Below are 22,128 nucleotides of genomic sequence, written 5' to 3' on the forward strand. Positions count from 1 at the left end.
TAATTTTAGTAAGCTCTTACTGAATTGATCGTCGAAGTGTGATCAACAGGTAGAGCGCCCTCTGTTCAACGGATGCACGTTTTAGTGCAACAAGACGTAGAACAAATTTTAGAGGAGATAGACCGAAGCAAGAACTTGTCATCAGAGTAAACCGGCGAGAAAGTCAACCGGCAAGAAAAAATATGATAATCAATAAACTCGTTATAACCCTCGTTAGAAATAGTTTAATCGATTAATCAAGCATGTAATCGATTATTATGTTTTTAAAACATTTGAAAAATATGTTAACTCATTTTTGTTTGGTTGTGTGTTATTCTTATAAGTTTACGAAAGAGATTGCTCGACACTTTGAAACTTTGTCTGGAACCTACTTTATCAAGAACAATGCTTGGTTCTCCAATTACAATGAGGAGTGATCGATTATAAGAATATCAAGACGAATCCCGGTAAATATCAAACACTAATCGAGATGTGTAGTCCAAGAACATAAAATATGTACATTCACTAATAGGATGTTTCACCTCCCTTTCACCATTCGTTCCAAAAGCTCACAAAAACAAAATAAATCCATAATCCAACTAATGGAGAAGTTAAGCAAGTTCAAATGAATTTCATTATGCAAAGAAGTCTTTTAGACTATAAAGGAATTAATCGCTTCACCACGAGTACTGCAACTGATCCTGCCTCTTGACCAGAACGTTGGAACCTGCCTCGTCAAAGGATCGACGTGTGCACCGCTTCAAACCTCCGTCCTTCTTCAAGATCCACCTCAAGAACCTGCAAAAGAACAGAGCGGCGCCGCTGCGGCCGATCGCACTCCAACGCCCAAGTCAGTGACCGAACCACCAAATACTAAGAGCAAGAACACTCTAGAACTCTCAAGGAACCGTGCAATGTTCTCTCTCACAGTATGCTCAAGAACTCGCAAGCGTAAAGAGTATAATCTGAACGTGCGTACCTCAGAAAGTTCGTTGAGAACTCTTATATACCTGGTCACTTTCTCTCTCCTGGCAGTTACAGACCTGGACACGTGGCTCGCATCCAGTCGTACACGTGCCATCATCTGGAGCCTCCTTGACTTGGGCGCTGCTTCTGACTCTCCTTTTCGCTAAGTTATTTATGCATGGTACTGCCCATTGCATAGCTAACTTGGGAGCGTGATCTCTACTGGAATTGGCGAGTGAGGGTGCTCTCGTACACCTTCCCTGTGGTCTCGCCGGCCGCCTTCATAATCTGCACCACCTTTATCTCTGGCGATGTGCTTGCTCTGGCGATCTCCAATCACTTGGTCGCCTGAGTTTACATCCGGCGACTTCACCTTCAACTGGGCGATCGCCAACTTAATAACTGGCGACTACACGGACCCCCCCGACTCCCTTCACTTCTGCGAATCTGGCGCGTTCTCAACACGCCTACACTGTAGCTTGGTGCCACGTCATCACTTCCGACTACCAGGGCGGTACACAAGCCCCCCAGTCTTAAGCGAAGACTTGTCCAGCGAAAAGACTGAAAGAGTCACGTCAACACCGACCTACGTGGCACTGACGCAGAATTCCAAGCGGTTGTACTTTCTGCTTCTCTGACGCTCCACCAAACCCCTCACCCATCGCTCGACACGTGGCTTCATCAACGGTTACTTTCAGTTACCGTTTGCGCTTCCCAAACCCATTTCGAAAAACCCTTAAACCCATTTTCACTCCACTGTTCCATCACTTTTCTTTGTATTCGCAAACGTTCTAACTTCCCTCTGCAAAAAAGCTCTCAGCGTTCTTCAACATTCTGAATCACCAGCATCCTTCATCGTCTTCCTGATCATCAAAAGGTACCTCCTTTCCTTCTTCTGCTGGTTTTTCCTGCATTTTAACCGATTCGCATCATCCTGTAACTGTCTGGTGCATACGTTGTGGGTTGTTTTTGCGATTTCTCCTTCTTCGTAACTTAGGGCTCCGTCAACGTCACAACGAACCTACGTTCGTTCGTTTTTCACCTTTCTTCCATGATCGAGTCAGCCTCTATGACCCCTGATCATTTTTCCTTTTCTTCTTCCTTTGCAGCTACAACAATGACTCGCTCAAAGATCACCCCAAATCCTCCTCCTTCATCACGAAACCCCTCTTCACAAGCACACGACCCACCGCGAGTACGTGGCGCTTCGTCTTCTCAGGCTGAGAGGCCTGCACCTTCCCGCCCCAACCTGGCCCAGGCTACTCCGCCTGTCACTGGAGGAGCCTCCGTCCCCCCACCAGACTTCAAAAAACTATACCCCTGGGCCAACTCGACCCTGTTGGGGGAAACATCTTCTGTGAACACTGCTGGGGCAGTTCTGCGCTTGACGAAGGGGGATGAGCCTCACCAATCATTCCACAAGGAGCACGATGAGAAGATGACAGTGCTACCTTGCCCCCCTGGCCTGCCAGTTTGTGCTGATGACAAGGCAAACACCAGTGGAGCCTTCTGTTTCGTCTACACAACCCTATTCAAGAAGGTGAAACTCAGGTTTCCCTTCACCCGCTTTGAGAGGGAGCTTCTTACTGAGCTCAACATCGCCACCGCCCAGCTTCATCCCAACAGCTGGGCGTTCGTGCGAGCGTTCCAAGTGATGTGCGACCATCTGGGGTTGCCAACATCTGTAGATGTGTTTTTATTTCTCTTCGAAGCCAAGCACCCAGGAGACCACCCGTGGGTAAGCTTGAATGGGATTGCTGGGAGATCAATCCTTTCCATCTTCCAGCAATCCTATAAAGACTGGAAGGGCAAATTTGTCCAGATACGCCCCAACGAGAAAGACGCGTCGCTGCTCGACGGTTTCCCCTTGTATTGGGTAAACAAGGGGAACAAAGAGTCCAAAAGCTGCTTCAGGAGATCCAGAAGTCCTGATAGCATGGGCGCTTTGGACAGAGATCTCTGTTTTTTCTGGAAGAGTGTGGCAGACGCCAACATCACCTTCCTCACCACCACACTTATCTGCTTCGAGTTCTTCGAGGACCAACTCGAAATTCGAATAGGTTAGAACGCTTTGTTTTAATACTTACTTCTGTTAACTGTTTCTAGGCGTCTTGTGCGTTGTGCGCAAGACTTTGGCTTTATTTTTCTGCACCCTTTATCTGTTTTGCTGCGTATTGCCTTATGCATTCATTTTCCCTCTGAACTAACCCTTGCATTTTTGCTCTATGCAGATAACATGTTGGGCCAGGGCAAGCTTGCTGAATTAAGGGCGCTCGCCCGAATCCACGGGTTGGCAACGGGTTCCCAAACAGTGCCAAACTCTGTGGTGGAGATCGCCGCCGCACAGGGCCGATCGCCACCCAAGGGCACAGCTCCCTCCGATGTCCAACTCGCCGCTCAACGCAAGAAACTTGTCCTGAAAAGACCCAAGAGGAAAACTCCCCAGGTAGTCCACGAGGAGGAGGAGGAAGACGACGAGGCCACTGAAGATGGCCTTGTTACGAAGAGGAAGAGGGTGGCACCTTCTTCACCATCTGCACCACCCCCTCTTCCAGCATCAACACCGCCATCCACGCCCGCCCCTCCTCCATCATTGCCACCTCCATCAGCTCCTGCTTCACCAGTCCAAGCCATTCCATTGGCATCCGCGCCACCTGCGGTTGAGGCCCCCGGGCCAAACTTCATGGAGGACCCCCCGAGCGCCTCCACACCTTGTGCAATAGTTGGAGGGGGTCCTCCTTCAAATGCCTCAGCTGCAGACGTTGCTCCAATCGGGGATGAGGTTGCCCATGCCTCTCCAATTCTGATTACCGAATCCCCGACGTCGCCACCACGCCCAGAAGCGCCTACTGAAGAACCAACTAAAGAAGGTGGCGACGAAAACCAACAACAGGCCCACCCAGCACCTCTACAAGCAGCAAACCTCCCTCTTGAGGTCACGAGGATGTGGGAGCCTTTATCTGCCAAGTTGAAGACGATAGCAGAAGACATCCCCGCCATCATAACCAGAGCTGTGGAGAGCTCCACCAGGAAGCTCCAGGACGACCTCTTCAACCTTAGAACTGAGAACAGCACCATGAGGGTTGAGGTGGAGAAGTTGTCCTTCAATCTGACACTCGCGGAGATTGAACACTCCCGAGTAGAAGATGCGATGAGCACCAAGCTCCGGTTGGCGCGCAAGGAGGCCACTGAACTCCGCCATGAGGTGCAGCAACTGGCTCAAGAAAAGATCGAACTAGAGAGCAAGATTGTGCCTTATCGCGTTAAGGTGGCTGACCTAGAAGCCTTGATAAAAACTGACGCCGCCAAGGTGAAGAAACTGGAGCAGAGGTCCGCTGATCGGGAGATCTTCCTTGGCAAAGTGGAGAAGGCGAGGGATGACGCCATGGCTGAGCTTGCCGAGGCCAACAAAGAGAAGGGGAAGATCACTACTAAATTGGGCCAAGTGCAAGCAGAATCCAAGAAGGTTGCTGAAGACCTTCTCCACGCTCAAGAAAACAACGAAAAACTCAAGAAGCAAGTCGAAGAGCTGGAGCAGCAGAATAAGGGGCTGAAGGAACAAACTGAAGGACTCCAGAAACAGATTGAAGAACTTAATATGAGTTCTGCCCAAATTCTGGCTGCTGGATTCGTGGCTGCACGGGAACAGTTCGCATGCTTGTTCCCCGATCTGGATCTCAGCATGGTGTCCCTAAACAACGAGGTGGTGGATGGGAAAGTGGTTCCCGTCGAAGATTGATCAATTTCCCCTCATCCACCACCTTTATGCTTTTTCTTTGCATTTTGTAATGAACTTTCTTCTTTTCCTGTTTACGTACCCCGAACTGATATTTACTTAATGAAATTGCCTTTGTATTTCTTCCTGTAACTTCTTTGCCTACTTCAACTTCCCTTGCGCAATTTACTTCAGAGAAATAACTTAGTAATTTTGTAGGCACGATCTTGTACTTAACTGTTTCGAACCATTCCAACTTCGAATAATAATCACATTAACAACTTGTAATCTTAAGGCAATTAACCTTAGCGTAAAATTACTCTTCAAGCAACGGACTTCAACTCAATTACCGGCTTAAAGCACTGCTTCACCCGATCTGCTTCATTAAAACGGGTCTTTAACTTTCTCGGCACTGTTTGAACTTTTCCTGGTCGCCAAAGACTCTTGGCGATATCAGCTTCTTTCTGGCTTCATGCCTTGGCCATTGTGCTTTTATCTGGGGTAGAGGCGCCTTTCGGATCCTTCTCTACCTTCCTGAACTTCAGAACAAAAGACCGGGTGGCTAGGCGTTCTCTTCGAACCTACCTTAGCCACCTTCCCAACTTCGTCCACCCTTAACACCATACCTGAACTCGTTCGAGACGAGAAGGATTTTACCTTGCCTGAACTCGCTCATAGGCGAGAAGGTCTTTTACTTGCCTGAACTCGCTCTTAGGCGAGAAGGTCTTTTACTTGCCTCTACATTGCCCCGGGGGTTACATCTTCTCGCCCCCAGAAACACTGAGGACTTTTCACTGGTGCCTCTACATTGCCCCAGGGGTTACATCTCCTCGCCCCCAGAAACACTGAGGACTTTTCGCTCTTCCTCGCCTGCACTCGCTCGACGGCGAGGAGGTCTTTAACTCGCCTCAGGACGATGAGGATCTTTTAGCTGGTGCCTCCGATCGCCGAAAGACGATGAGGACTTTAACTTTAACTTGTGCCTCCAATCGCCAAAAGACGATGAGGACTTAAAACTTTAACTGGTGCCTCCGATCGCCGAAAGACGATGAGGACTTAAAACTTTAACTGGTGCCTCCGATCGCCGAAAGACGATGAGGACTTAAAACTTTAACTGGCGCCTCCGATCGCCGAAAGACGATGAGGACTTAAAACTTTAACTGGTGCCTCCGATCGCCGAAAGACGATGAGGACTTAAAACTTTTTAGAAAGCATGCAATATATCTTTAACTTGCCTTAAGTCACATACAAGTGACAAGGTCTTTCTTCAAAACTTTCTGAAAACAACAGGCACGCAATCTAAAACAACTTGTACTTCGAAAACTTCTCTTTATTGGGTGGCCTCATTAAAAACCCTCCTTAGGGAAAAAAGAGTGCCCCCTTCAAACTATTTTAACAGAGACATTGTAATATAACTTCGTGTTTGTCTTTACTTACAAGGCTTCTTAACTGTAATACAACTTCAGGTGCGTGGCGTTCCAAGTGCGAGGAATCGCCCCTCCTTCCAATGTCTCTAAGCGGTAGGCGTCGTTCCCGAGCACCACGGTTATTCTGAAAGGCCCCGTCCACTTGGGCGACAGTTTATTCTCCGTCTCGTACTGGTGGGCTTTCCTCATCACCAGGTTGCCTTCTCTAAATTGTCTTGGCATCACCTTCGAGTTGTATCTTCGTTCAATCCTTCTCTTCATCGCTTCATCCTTCAGTCTCGCCTCTTCCCTGACCTCATCCAGTAGATCCAGGTTCAGCCTTCTCTCCTCATTCGAGTCTTCCTCTACAAAATTCTGGAATCTCGGCGAGCTCTCCTGGATCTCTACCGGAATCATTGCATCACACCCATAGACCAAGCTGAACGGGGTCTCATGGGTTCCTGACTGCTCGGTGGTGTGGTACGCCCAGACTATACGGGGTACTTCCTCAGCCCAGCTTCCTTTGGCTTTCTCTAGCCTTCTCTTCAAACCTCTCAGCAACACCCGATTAGCTTACTCCACCTGGCCATTCGTCTGAGGGTGCTCGACGGACGCAAACACTTGTTGAATTCCCACCCCTTCGCACAGCTTCTTCAACAAGTGGCTTGCAAACTGAGTCCCATTGTCTGACACCAGGCGCTTGGGCACTCCAAACCGGCACACAATATTCTTCCACACGAAACCTTCGATCTTGTGTGCGGTGATCTGGGCCACTGGTTCTGCTTCGATCCACTTGGTGAAATACTCAATCGCCACCACCAAGTACTTCATCTGCCTGATCGCCAGCGGGAATGGTCCCAGGATGTCGATTCCGCAAGTATGAAACGGCCAAGGGCTGTAGATCGACTTCAACTCCTCGGGAGGCGCCTTGTGCCAATCGGCGTGCTGTTGGCATTGTTTGCAACATTGGGCATACTTCTTGCAGTCTTCTCTCATCGATGGCCAGTAGTACCCTACACGGAGAGTCCTTGCGGCCCGAGCTCGACCCCCGACGTGGCTTCCGCATATACCTTCGTGGAGCTCTGCCATGATTCTCGTGCACTTCTCGCCATGTACGCATTCCAGGAGTGGGTGAGTGAACCCAAACCTGTACAGATCGCCATCAATCAATGTGTACTTGCTAGAATTTTTCTTTACCTTCCTAGCCTCTGTCGGATCCAGTGGGAGAAGGGCATCTGCCAGGCATCGCTTGTATTGTGTTATCCAGGTGTCTGGCTCATGGATAGCGCAGACCTGCGTCACGTTCACCTTCTCTCCTCGACATGCTCTAATTCTCGGCGATCTCAAAGTCTCTTGCGTCAGGGACTTATGACTTCTCGCTGCTTTCTCCGTCGACTTGCTTATCTGAAGGACCAGGTGATCTGCTACAAATTCTCTCGGCGTCTTCAGAGTTTCTTGAATCACCGTCCTCTGCCTACCCCCCTTGACTGAACTGGCGAGCTTAGCTAGCAAGTCAGCTCGGGCATTCTACTCTCTGGGCACATGCACTACTTCAAAGGAGGCAAAGGAACTCTTCAATTCCTGCACATACTCCAAATAGGCCGCCATTTGTGGATCTTTAGCCTGGAACTCGCCTGTTACTTGCCCTGTGACTAGCAGCGAGTCACTCTTAGCCATTAGCACCCTGGCTCCCATCTCTTTGGCCAGCAAAATCCCGGCGATCAGCGCCTCATATTCTGCTTGATTGTTACTGGCTTTGAAGGCGAATCTCAAAGATTGTTCGATCAGCACGTCGTTGGGTCCTTCCAAAATGACTCCAGCACCGCTACCCTGCTGGTTCGACGATCCATCCACCGAGAGTACCCAACGGAAGTCGTCCCCTTCAACTCGTGTCGCCTCAGACGAGAGCTCGACCACGAAATCCGCAAAGATTTGCCCCTTGATCGGGCCTCGGGGCTCATATTTGATATCAAACTCTGACAATTCTACTGCCCACTTCACCATCCTTCCTGCAACGTCAGGCTTCTTCAAGACCTTCTGGATGGGCAGGTCAGTCATCACCAGTATGGTGAAACTATGGAAATAGTGGCGCAACCTCCTCGCCGAAAATACCACAGCCAGCGCAGCCTTTTCCAGGGCCTGATATCTCGTTTCGGGGCCCTGCAACACCTTACTCACAAAATAAATAGGCTTTTGGGCCTGATCTTGATCCTGGGCGAGCACCGCACTCACCACCCTCTCAGTTACAGCAAAATACAACCTGAGAGGGGTTCCCACCAGCGGTTTGCACAAGACCGGCGGGCTCGCCAGATATTCCTTCAGCTTGACGAAGGCTTCCTCGCACTCCTTCGTCCAAGCAAACTTGTTATTGCGCCTCAAGCACTGAACTTGGCGATCGTCGTGAACAATTCTTCCAAGTCTGCAACGTGCTTGCTCTTTTCCGGCGAGGTCACGACCATGTCATCGACGTACGCTTGCACGTTCCTTCCCAACATCGGTGCAAGTACTCGATCCATCAGCCTCTGGTACGTGGCCCCCGCGTTCTTCAGCCCAAACGGCATCACCTTATGGCAATAGCATGATCTCTCCGTCATGAAGGCTGTCTTCTCTTCATCCATGGGATGCATCTTGATCTGATTATACCCCGAGAAGGCATCCAGGAAGCTCAGCAACTTACACCCTGCAGCACTATCTACCAGGGCGTTTATGCCTGGTAAAGGATATGAATCCTTTGGGCAAGCCTTGTTCAGGTCAGTGAAATCGACGCACATGCGCCATTTCCCGTTACTCTTCTTCACCAGCACGACATTTGCCAGCCATTCAGGGTACTGGACTTCCCTGATGTGGCCTGCAGCGAGGAGTTTCTGTGTTTCGTCCCTGATCGCCTGCCTCCTCTCTTCGTTGAACTTTCTTCTCCTTTGTCGCACTGGTTTTACCAAGTTGTCCATCGCCAGATGATGGCACAAGAAGTCGGGATCGATCCCGGGCATGTCCGAAGCGGACCATGCAAACGCGTCCAGATGCCGCTCAATCACCTTGGCGATCTGGTCCTGGAGCTCAACCTCCAGGGATCTTCCCAGCTTGAAGATCTTTCCCCCGATTTCTCTCTCGAGCCACTGCTCGACGGGTTTTGGTCTGGTTTCTCTGGCGATCACCGCCCTGGCGATTCCCAGCTCTCTCGCTTCCTCAGGGCGATTCCTTGCCTCTTCCTCCTCCAGACCAGCGTTCCCCTCCCCCAGCTCAGCGTCCACCATCTCCACGTCCCTTCCGGCGATCTCCTCTGTTACCGTCGATCTGGGCTTCACACCAGGAGGCGGGGTGGTTGTTACGTAACTCACCGATCTCTTGTTTTTCAGGCTATTCTCATAGCACTTCTTCGCTTCCTTCTGATCGGACTTGATGGTGATAAACACCCCCTCCATGGACGTCAACTTCACCTTCATGTGCCGGGTCGATGGTATGGCACCTATCCTGTTGAGTGTGGGTCTTCCCAACAGGATGTTGTATGCTGAAGGAGCGTTCACAACGAGGTATTTGATTTTCTCCGTTCTTGAACCCGCCACATCTGTAAACGTCGTCCTCAATTCTATGTACCCCCTGACCTCCACTTGGTCAGCAGCGAACCCATACAAACACCCTCCATAGGGCCTCAGCTGGTCAAGGGGCAGCTCCAACTGCGTGAAAGTCGGCCAGAACAACACGTCTGCCGAGCTTCCTTGGTCCACCAGTACCCTGTGGACCTTTCTTCCCGCTGTTATCAACGAAATTACTATGGGATCTTTGTCATGAGGCACAACATCCCGGAGATCTTGCTTGGTGAATGTAATATCCACTTCTGGCGAGTGGTCTTCAAACATATCCACCGTCATCACAGACCTTGCGTACTTCTTCCTCTATGATGCGGTGCATCCACCTCCTGAGAAACCCCCTGCAATGGTGTGGATTTCTCCGTGCGTAGGCATCTCGTGCTGCTGAGCTTCAGCACCTGCTGGTTGGGAGCTCGACGCGCCCCCCGTCCTTCTGTCCAGCAAATAGTCATTTAGGAACCCGCTCTTAACCAGATCGTCGAGCTGGTATCCTAATGCTAAGCACGAGTCCACTGTATGGCCAAAGCCCTGGTGAAACTCACACCAGGCGTCTGGCTTTGGTCCCAGCACCTTGTCGCCCACCTTTTCTGGCGCCTTCAACCTAGCGGATATGTTGGGAATGGCGATCAGATCCGCCAATCCCATGACAAACTTGTGCTTAGGCGGGCGATTGTATTCCCGGCGTGCTGGTTGCTGGCGTCCTTGGCCCCTGCCCTTGTTCTTCCTTGGATCATAAGGATGGCGAGTCCTCTGATCCCTCCTGGCCGCCGCTGTCTCCAGCACCCTCTGTGGCTGGATCCTGGTCTGGGCGCGTGGCCTAGTGGGGGCCACACTTCCCCTCTTCTCGGCGACTTCGCTCTCGTCGGCGATGTGGGCCACCGCAAGTCGCCTAACCTCAGCAAACGTGGCGGGGTGTGCCCTGATCAACGCCTCGCAGAATGGTCCCGGCAGCACGCCTTTCTTAAATGCATAGACCAGCATTTCTTCGTCTTTGGCCGGCGATCTGACCATCTGCGCTCCGAAGCGATTTAGGTAGTCCCTGAGGGACTCTCCCTGATACTGCCTTATATCGAACAGGTCATAAGACACCCTGGGCGGTGCCTTATTCACGATGTACTGCTCGACGAAAATCTTCGAGAACTGTTGGAAACTGGTTATGTGACCGTTAGGCAGGCTCACAAACCATTCCAGCGCCGTTCCCTGGAGCGTGCTCACAAACATCTTGCAATACACGGCGTCTGATCCCCCTGACAGCATCATCTGCGTATGGAACGTGGTGAGATGAGCCTCAGGATCCTCCACGCCGGTGAAAACAGCCTTAACCGGAACCACGAGGTGGCGACGACGGCGCGACCTCTTCAGCAATAGAACGCCCTTGCTGCTCCTGAAGGGCTTGACGCAGCTCCTCAGTCACCTTGTTAAGCTCATCATTCCTGGCGCGAGAGGCGACCAGGTCCTCATGCATTCTCGCCTGTTCTATGCGCGAGGCTTCCACAGTTGCCTGCAACGAACGCATCATCTCTGCCATCTGCGCCATGGTCACGGCGGCGACGCCTTCAGCAGCGACGGGCGCAACCGGACTTGAACGATTGCTTCTCATTTTTCTCATGAAACTTGGCGAATCACAAAATGCAGCGAACAACACTTACTTCAGCTACGATCGATTCAGCGATCAATCGGAAAAAGCTACGCGAAACTCTGCAAGAAACTCAAGAACACCGCGAACCTCCAAAGAAACCTGCAACTCCACCAGAAACCACCGCTTCTCCCACGGATAACCAAACGAGCGAAGGAACTCAAACTCCTCCGAACAAATCGCGCGTAAACAGCAGAAAACCTCATTTCACCGAACAAAAATCCAAACGAACGGTGGAAAACGCGAAATCACCGAACAAATCTTAAGCGAACAGCGAACTACGGTTGCACCAGCACACAACCACACAGAAAATCACGAAAACCTCCAAGAACTCACGCTGTGGATGGGAACAGGTTTTACACGACCCCACGGTGGGCGCCTGATGATCCTGCCTCTTGACCAGAACGTTGGAACCTGCCTCGTCAAAGGATCGACGTGTGCACCGCTTCAAACCTCCGTCCTTCTTCAAGATCCACCTCAAGAACCTGCAAAAGAACAGAGCGGCGCCGCTGCGACCGATCGCACTCCAACGCCCAAGTCAGTGACCGAACCACCAAATACTAAGAGCAAGAACACTCTAGAACTCTCAAGGAACCGTGCAATGTTCTCTCTCACAGTATGCTCAAGAACTCGCAAGCGTAAAGAGTATAATCTGAACATGCGTACCTCAGAAAGTTCGTTGAGAACTCTTATATACCTGGTCACTTTCTCTCTCCTGGCAGTTACAGACCTGGACACGTAGCTCGCATCCAGTCGTACACGTGCCATCATCTGGAGCCTCCTTGACTTGGGCGCTGCTTCTGACTCTCCTTTTGGCTAAGTTATTTATGCATGGTACTGCCCATTGCATAGCTAACTTGGGAGCGCGATCTCTACTGGAATTGGCGAGTGAGGGTGCTCTCGTACACCTTCTGATGTGAATGTGACAACAAGAATACATGATTCTTGACATTCTTAGGATCAACTTGAGCTGGATTTGAAAGGCACTTTACTTTAGAATTGGATCAATGTTCTAATTCAAGAACTCACCAAAACTTAGCACCAACCAAGACTCATATGGAAGTCCATGTTTTGTCAAATTGAATCAAAACACAAGGAATGAAGAACAAGAATTAAAACTGGACAGAAATTAAAGCTAGCTACTGAACCAAAACAGAATTAAGAACACAATGCTGGAAACACAAAAATAAACGGTAGAAAAAGAAGTAAACTCTAGGAATCAAAAATACCGAATGGAAAATGGAAGGAAAGAAGAACACTTATAGAAGAAGATGCTTGCTGGATTTTGAGAATTGGAAGAAGCCATTCACGCCACTTGGAACCTTGAACCAAGATAAGTGATGGAGTGCCGCCACTTGAAGCTCACCATTGCTCACAAGATAAGGCAAAGGAAGAAGAAGACCCAAGACTCACAATTTCTCTCCAAATTTGAGTATAGTCTCTCTACTATAAAATTCCAATCTGAATTGTGAAGGACCTAATTCCTCCTTATATAGGAGTAAGGGCTGGTCATTTACATAGCTTATTCCCTAAGCTACCCAAAAAACTCCTAAGATCACACCCCCCTTACTAAGCTCACTCCCCAAGCTTCTAGAATTTGCTAAACTAAAGCTAAAGATGCTTTTACAAAAGAGGTGTCTCATGTTTCCCTTTAAGCACCTTTCTAAACATTATTCTATATTATTTACAATTTAAAAGAAACTATAAAGAGAGATATTTAATATGAAGCCTATTATTTGAGAGTTTGTAGACTTCTTTATCTTTAGGCTTGATCTTCTCTTTGACTTCTTTTAATTTGTGAGAAGACTAGAAGGAAGAACTTCAAATGTGTAGGTGAAAATCCTCTTCCTTCATTAATAAAATCCTCTCCTAGTGGATATCCATCATACTCCCCGAGTTGGAGAGAATTCGTCCACGAATTCAGTACTCCTGCATAAAACAAAGTCAGTTTGCTATTATATAAGAGAAGACAAGAAGAAATGGGCAAACATGACTTATCACTTTGAAATGTTGGGAGTTCAGAAAAAGATGGTCTATACACAGACCATGTTGGAAAAGATTGTTTAGGAATGATATTATTTGGTAAAATAGGAGATATGAAAAAATCATCCTTAACATTCTTTATCCAATATGGTGTGGAAGTAGGAACCTTAGGTAATGAAAATGACAAAGAAGAAGAAGACCTTGTAGGCGTAGCACGAGTCAACAAAAGTGATTGAGTTGAGAAGGTATTAAGACTCGGTTTATCATGTACTTCAATTTCCTTTTCATTTTCTTTTTGAGTTTCTTTAGGATTGGTCCTATATGCTAGACGATGTGGTAAAGAAACCCTGGGCATTAAGTCTATTTGGTGTTCAATCCCTCTTAGAGGTGGTAAGCCTTTAGGAGGATCTTGAATCACATCTTCATAGTCCTTTACCAAATTGTCCAAACATGTGGGACTATCCTTAGCCGACTCACAGTCAATAGTCCTAGGAATAGCTAAAAAAATAGGCTTTTGAGTAACTATTACCCTTTTAACTTGTTGTGTGGACATGAGAAGGCTTCTCTTGGAATTTTTTATATCATTTTCTTTCTCTCTTTTTTCTCTCATTTTAACTTGGTCCTCATGTACTTCCTTTGGAGAGAGAGACTTAAGAGTGACTTTGTGTCCATGGAAGTGAAAAGACATTTTGTTGGTAAAACCATCATGAAAAACTTTTCTATCAAATTGCCATGGCCTACCTAAAAGAATATGTGTGGCTTCCATTGGGACAACATCACACAAGACCTCATCTTTATATTTACCAATAGAAAATGTAATGAGGACTTGCTTGTTAACAACTATCTCACCCACCTCACTCAACCATTGTAACTTGTAAGGCTTGGCATGAGAGATGGTAGGCAATCCAAGTTTGTCTACCACTCTTGTGCTTGCCACATTCGCACAACTCCCCCCATCCACAATCAAAGAGCATACTCTATCACTAATAAGACACCTTGAATGAAAAATATTTTCTCTTTGAGTTTCATCAAAAGGTTTTAAAACTTGTCCAAGCATGCGTCTTATTACTAATAGGTCACCCTCATGTGGGCTTTCACTTTCACTTTCACTTGGGGATCTAGAAGGTGAGGAATGTCTAGAAGATTCGGACCCATGCTCACTACTATCTACCCCATCATGCATATACATAGCTCGTTTAGAAGGGCAATTAGAAGCAATATGTCCATAGCTTAAGCATTTAAAACACTTCTTACTAGACGATTTAGGTGGTGATTTAGGCCTAGAATTGGAAGTGGAAGGCTTAGACTCTCTAGGTTTGAAAGTAGAGTCCTTAGAAGGGATATTTGAAAAAGAGTTATTTTTATTTTTCCAAGAAGAGTGGTAGTAGTTATCCTTAGAAGAATTTTTGAAAGCATTTTTCCTTGCAAGTTGATTTTCAATTTTGCTAGCAAGGTGCACCACATTTTCCAAAGAAGAATATTCTTGTAACTCTACCACGTCTTGAATGTCCCTTCGAAGGCCACTCACAAACCTAGCTATCTTAGCTTCCTCACTCTCATCCATATTAAGTCGAATTAAAAGCGTGTCTAGTTGTTTAAAGTAATCATCCACACTTAGCGTGCCTTGATGAAACCGTTGGAGTTTCAACATTAGGTCTTTCCTAAAGTGTGGGGGTACGAATCTAGCGCGTAAACATGCTTTCAAATCGTTCCAAGAGACCACGGGCGGCCTCTTGTGTAGGTCAATGTCGATGAGGTATTGATGCCACCATTGCATGGCATAGTCCAAAAATTCTAAAGAAGCTAACTTAACCCTATGCTCATCCCTAACCCCATTTACATCAAAAATTTGGTCAACCTTAGCCTCCCATCCTAAGTATACATTGGGATCACTTTCACCACTAAAACTAGGAAGTTTTACATTAGGAGAACAAGGCCCAGCCACATGTTGGCGCCTCTCTTCATGGTGATGATGTCTTGGCCTTGGATTATCTTCATAATAACCATGGGAGTGCCTTGAAGAATGCCGACTAGGAGGAGGAGTTCTTTTCTCACGGTTTTGATGCATTTCTTCTCGGTTTAACTCCAAACTTTGGAGTCGTGCTTCCATCTTCCTTATCACCTCAAGATAGTGAGCATTGGATTGCTTGGCATTCTTTAAGTCCTCATAAAGGGCTGCCTTTTGTGGTGAGCACGGTTTGGAGGACTCTCCACTAGAGAAATGAGCCATGAGCAGAAAATACACAAAAACAGAAAACAAAACAGTGAAAGAAACTTGTTAAACAATTAAAAACAGTGAGATATAGGTTGCTGGAAAAATGCCCAAGAAAGCACTCAAACCACTCCAAGAAAAAATTATGTCCTCAACCAAGCCTTGCTTGTGAAATGGAGTAGCTTCAAGTGAAATATGTTACAGCAAACCAACTTACTTAAGAACAAGTCTCCACACAACTTTTAAGAAGAACAAAAAGACAAGCAAGAAAAAGGTGTAAACAATAAAAGCTAAACCAAAAACAGAGAGTAATGTATGACAAACTAGAAAGAATATGAATGAAAGACAATCAAGAAAAATAAGGAACTCAATGAATAAAGAAGGCACACAAAAAGAGTCCTAAAGAAAAGTGCTAGAGTAGATTAAAGAAAACAGAAAACAGCTACTGGAAATGTATTGTTTTTTTTTTTTAAAGCAAACTGTGCTATGTTTACAGATTTAACTGTACCGATTGAAAGCGAACTGGACTGTGAAAAATTAACCACAGAAACTTCAATGTCTTAACTCAAAAATGGCACTGGAATGAGGTAAAAACAGTAAGCCAATTGAGAGAAATAATTTTTTCAAAATTGCTGCCCAATTACCGTATTCTTTTCGGCAGTATTGTACACTTTTCGTATTTTATTTATCATTTTTTGTGTACTTGGAATTTTTGAGTGATTCTTTTTTCTATGCTTTTGTAACACTTTGAAGTATGTAAATCCAAATTTTCACAAATTTTCAGTGAGCCAATTAATTGCAGTAAATTGAAAACAGTAGCACGTTTGTAAGAAAACAGAGTATCCTATTCAGGAAAGAAAAACAGTAAGATGAACTAGCAAAGACATAATGGAATTTGTGTAAAAGAACTTGTATAGAATGAAGATACAAGCATGAACTCAAATCTAAAAATGAAAATGCACAAAGGATCAAGCAATAAACTAAAAAACAGAAAGTAATACCAAAGCAAGAAACAATCAAAGCAATAAAAGTACTACAAGAAGTAATGACAATTATGGAATAACATGACTAAGACAAAACTTGACATGATTACAAAATTAAAAGACATATAACAAGGTATAACCACAAGTGAAAGGAAGCTTAAGGTCAGCTCTAGGAAGGAGAATGCCATTCCAAAAGAGCAGCCATACTCATATGAACAATGAGTGCTAGAGTCCTTTTCACAAACACATGGTGTAACAAAAGAAAACAGCAAGAAAACTCAAAATAAATCCTAAAACAGAATGGTAAACAACTTGAATTAAAGAGCTCTTGAAAGTAAAGTGCAATACAACTCAAGAATTAAGCAAAAACAAGCCTAGACTCTAGATACCACATGATGTGAATGTGACAACAAGAATACATGATTCTTGACATTCTTAGGATCAACTTGAGCTGGATTTGAAAGGCACTTTACTTTAGAATTGGATCAATGTTCTAATTCAAGAACTCACCAAAACTTAGCACCAACCAAGACTCATATGGAAGTCCATGTTTTGTCAAATTGAATCAAAGCACAAGGAATGAAGAACAAGAATTAAAACTGGACAGAAATTAAAGCTAGCTACTGAACCAAAACAGAATTAAGAACACAATGCTGGAAACACAAAAATAAACGGTAGAAAAAGAAGTAAACTCTAGGAATCAAAAATACCGAATGGAAAATGGAAGGAAAGAAGAACACTTATAGAAGAAGATGCTTGCTGGATTTTGAGAATTGGAAGAAGCCATTCACGCCACTTGGAACCTTGAACCAAGATAAGTGATGGAGTGCCGCCACTTGAAGCTCACCATTGCTCACAAGATAAGGCAAAGGAAGAAGAAGACCCAAGACTCACAATTTCTCTCCAAATTTGAGTATAGTCTCTCTACTATAAAATTCCAATCTGAATTGTGAAGGACCTAATTCCTCCTTATATAGGAGTAAGGGCTGGTCATTTACATAGCTTATTCCCTAAGCTACCCAAAAAACTCCTAAGATCACACCCCCCTTACTAAGCTCACTCCCCAAGCTTCTAGAATTTGCTAAACTAAAGCTAAAGATGCTTTTACAAAAGAGGTGTCTCATGTTTCCCTTTAAGCACCTTTCTAAACATTATTCTATATTATTTACAATTTAAAAGAAACTATAAAGAGAGATATTTAATATGAAGCCTATTATTTGAGAGTTTGTAGACTTCTTTATCTTTAGGCTTGATCTTCTCTTTGACTTCTTTTAATTTGTGAGAAGACTAGAAGGAAGAACTTCAAATGTGTAGGTGAAAATCCTCTTCCTTCATTAATAAAATCCTCTCCTAGTGGATATCCATCACCTTCCCTGTGGTCTCGCCGGCTGCCTTCATAATCTGCACCACCTTTATCTCTGGCGATGTGCTTGCTTTGGCGATCTCCAATCACTTGGTCGCCTGAGTTTACATCTGGCGACTTCACCTTCAACTGGGCGATCGCCAACTTAATAACTGGCGACTACACGGACCCCCCCGACTCCCTTCACTTTTGCGAATCTGGCGCCTTCTCAACACGCCTACACTGTAGCTTGGTGCCACGTCATCACTTCCGACTACCAGGGCGGTACAGCAACAATATAAGAGGAATCCTTTCTTATGAATTTGGCTTTATCAAGTGAAGTTATCAATGTGACCCTCCTATAGAAAAAAGGAAAGGGTTAAATATGTTTTTCGTGCATGTACTCTCAAACGAAATTGTTTTTTTGTCTCTAGTCCAAACTTTAGACCTCTTGGATACTTGTAGTAAGGAAACTATTGGAATAAGTAATTGTCGGTTTTTTTTTTCTGTAACAAACATATTTTCTAAGATGTTAAAATATTTCATATTGACTCATCACTAACAGGAATATTATAATATTATAATACATTACACGCTGAAAAGTCACTTGTTATGTGAAAAACTAGTAAAGACTCGTTCCAATAGTTTGTGTACCGACCGGTCCTCAGACTCGGACGTTGACCAAAAGTCAAGATGGCACCCTGAAGGTTGGGCCCAATGGAAAGTTCAGCAGGACAAGGAGGAGTCTCGTTAGGCTCAAGAGTAAGGGAAGCCGATGAGGGGACGACATCGAGGTAGGGCATGGAGGCCTCGGGCCTCGGCAACCCAACAGTAAAGATGGACCGAAAAAGGTGGTTTTCAAGCCACGTCCAAGTTACTAGTATGGAGAGTCCCAGCTCATGTGGGATTCGTGCATGCGATGTAGGGAATGCGGTAGTACGCACCACCATCAAAGAGCCACTGGGAAAGAGACGACTCGCAAGGGTCACGTCCCAGCGGTGATCTGCATGCATGGCACGTGACTGGGGCAGGGAACGCCCAGGATGGATGACCCCAGGATTAGGCGCATGAGCTGGCGCCCAAATGGCCATCTCGCGCCGGATGCGCTTCGGCAGGGCAGCAATGCACTGAATAGAATGAGCTTAGAACTGAAATAAACCGAACATAAAGGCTGGAAATGAAAAAGAACAACAATGAACAGCAAGGAAACAAAAGAACCGAACCAAAACACCAAAGAATTGAAAACTGCCGAACAGAATTTCAAGAACAACAAGTTAAACATGAACAATTGAAAAAGAAGGAGGGAAGGAGAAGAGAAAGCTCATGAAGATGGATGTATGGTTGGATGATCACGCCACTAGAAGGATGGAGACTCCTAGATGAGTGTGCAAGCCGCCACTTGAGGTAACCATGGAACCATCAAGATAAGACTAGTGAAGAAGGCACAAAGCACTCCAATGCTCTCTCAAAATTTGAGTATAGTTTCTTTAGTCTAAATTCAAATCTGAAATGTACAAGGGCAGCACCTATATTTATAGCCTAAGGGTGCTGAAAAACAAGCTAAGAGAATTCAAAATTCCCTCCCAAAAGCAACTACAACCGGTGCCTAAAACAAGACATGAGGAAGGTGTGATCCCTTCTCTCACGTTGGCACCTCCTTATTTACTTCTACACCTATCTACTAATACACCCCCCCTCCTAAAGCTCCTAACTAAAGACTAAAAGATGCTTTAACAATAGAGGTTTCTAATGTTTCCCTCTAAGCACCTTCAACCAAAGAAATTACAAAAAGAGAAAATAATCGTCCCCTAGCTCCTAAAGCTTTGAACATGCTTCTTGTAAGCCTTTGAGGTGGGCTTTGACCTCCATGGGCGTCCTCCATTTGAGCCTCTACCTCTTCTTGATCTTGTTGATTGGCCTCCATGTCCACTTGAGCTTGATCTCCATCACTTACGCACTAAGATGGCTCTAAGACTGGGAGTTAGTGTCGCTAAGGCGCGCCTACAAAATGCTTAAGTCATAGTTAACCAGAAGGGAAGAGACACTAAGAAGTATATAAGGTGTAACAACAAACAGAACAAGGAACGCTTTCATTAGTGCACATTACGCATTTCTGAGAGAAGAACACAGAGAGAGAGAACACACACAACAATCTTAGAGTTAGAGTTTGGTGTTTCATTGCCCGAGAGACTGACTTGACCGTTGGAGTGAAAACAGCCGCGAGGGCGCCCTTTGTCTCTTTCTTTCAGGTGATTCGAACGGAGGAAGGAAACGTAGGAACGGAGGGTTCTTGGACGTGAAGTCAACAGAGACACGCAAAGACGTTTAGGTCCACCGACGGGAACATTTGGCGCCCACCGTGGGGCATAATCTAAAACATCTGTCCCAACCGCAAGAAGTAAGAAGATTCATCGAGAAAGTTCAAGATTCATCAAGAAAGTTCAAGATTCGTCAAGAAGTTCAAGATTCATCAAGAAATGTTCAAGAATGAGGAATACAAGGAAAGCTCTACTGCACCAGCTGGAAGTGAAGGTTTGACCCTACAACAGGTTATGGAGATGATGCAGGGCCTCCAAGAAGCGATGGCAGCGTCAAGAGCTGAGCAAGAGCGTATCCAGATGCATCTGGCTACATCACATGCAAGAAATGAGGAGTGGCACCGCAGCAATGAGGAGTTGCGGTGCGGGTTGCGAAACTAGGCAGGGAATCGTGAAACAGAGGAGCAAGAATGTGCTATTCCTCTCAGGGAGTTCCCCATGCCTTTTTTGCAGGCAATCATGGATGTGGTGATACCAGCTACATTCGTAGGGCCGAAAGCCACGTTCACTGGTATGAAGGATCCATAGGCTCATCTCACCACCTTCCATACGCAGATGATGCTGGTTCGCAGTTCTGACGTTGTAAGGTGCAAGTTCTTTATGAGCACGTTGGTAGGGACGGCGATGGACTAGTTCATCAGCCTTCCAGACGGCCACGTGACCTCATTCGCATAGGTGTCGCAGTTGTTTAGGGAGCAGTATATTGAGAATCACGCTCCCCCACCCAATTCTTACGATCTCTTTGACGTGAGGCAATATCAGGGGGGAGACGCTGAAGGAGTTTATTAAACATTTTGGGGCGCAGGTGGTGAAGGTCAACACCAAGGACGAGACGATGATGGTTCATGCGTTTAGGAAAGGGATTTGTCCTGGTCCTTTCAGTGAATCGCTCATCAGGAGCCTCCCCAAGACCTTTGATAAGATTAGGCGTCGTGCGGTGGCGCACATCGCAGTGGAAGTGGAGGTGAATGAAAATCGTGTGTGTTGTCCCCACGGGCGCCGGCGCATGCGCAGCTCATGAGGGTGCACGAGGCTGCATTGAGTAAGAAGAGCCAGGGGAGGAAGCAACCCTATGTGCCTAGAAAGCCTCGGGCTAAGGGGCGCACGAGGGAGAATAAGCCTGTGAGGCACAGTTTCGTTGTGGAGCTGAAGGATCTTATAGTTGTGCCCAACATAGCAGAGAGGCTGAAGATGCCGACAAAAACTAACAAGGTGCTGGGACCTCACAAGGATGCACGGTGCGAGTTTCACCAGGCGTTTGGTCACCCCATATGCAGTTGCTTAGCGTTGGGGCATCAGTTGGAAGAACTGGTGAAGAGTGGGTTTCTGAATGATTATCTGGCGGAGTCACAGGGGACCGTGACCCCAGTAACGTCACGAGAGGATCAGGGGCACAAGATGCCCGTTCATGGGGAGATCCATACCATCTCAGGAGGATTCTCAGGTAGAGGGTGCACAGCCTCTCAGCGCAAGAGGTATGCACGTTCGGTGATGTCCGTAGAGGCGCAGGTGGTGGATGACGTGCTCGACGTCGACCTTGCTTTCACGAAGGTTGATCTTTGTGACGTCATTCCCCATGACAACGACCCTGTGGTGATTTTTGTCGTAACCGCAGGGAGGAAGGTGCACCGGGTGTTAGTGGACCAAGGCAGCTCGGCAAATGTGATGTTTTGGTCCACCTTTAATAAGTTGCAGCTGTCTCCTGACCAGCTCAGACCTTACACGGGGTGCTTGTATGGTTTTGGGGGAGACTAGGTCGAGGTACGGGGGCATTTGGAGTTAAGGACCACGTTTACCGATGGCTCCGCATCTCGCACAGAGAACATAAGGTACTTTGTGGTCAATGCCCACTCGGCCTACAACATCTTGTTGGGAAGACCGGCGTTGAATCGACTAAGGGCAGTGGCGTCTACACGCCATATGAAGATGAAGTTTCCAGATTTAAGCGGAAGGTGATAGTCATCAAGTCCGACCAACAAGAGGCTAAGAGGTGCTATGAGA

The 22,128-nt window shown here is 46.5% G+C and overlaps 1 protein-coding gene across 1 annotated transcript; it reads left to right on the top strand.

Annotated features, from left to right (window-relative positions):
* The first annotated feature begins 21,144 nt into the window (after window positions 1-21,144).
* LOC137816674 (uncharacterized) lies at window positions 21,145-21,882 on the top strand. The gene has a single exon (XM_068619927.1). The coding sequence runs from the start codon at window positions 21,145-21,147 to the stop codon at window positions 21,880-21,882; it is 738 nt and encodes a 245-aa protein (XP_068476028.1).
* Window positions 21,883-22,128: the final 246 nt, after the last annotated feature.

The sequence above is a fragment of the Phaseolus vulgaris genome, chromosome 10 (assembly GCF_000499845.2).
Source record: "Phaseolus vulgaris cultivar G19833 chromosome 10, P. vulgaris v2.0, whole genome shotgun sequence".
Lineage (NCBI taxonomy): Eukaryota > Viridiplantae > Streptophyta > Magnoliopsida > Fabales > Fabaceae > Phaseolus > Phaseolus vulgaris.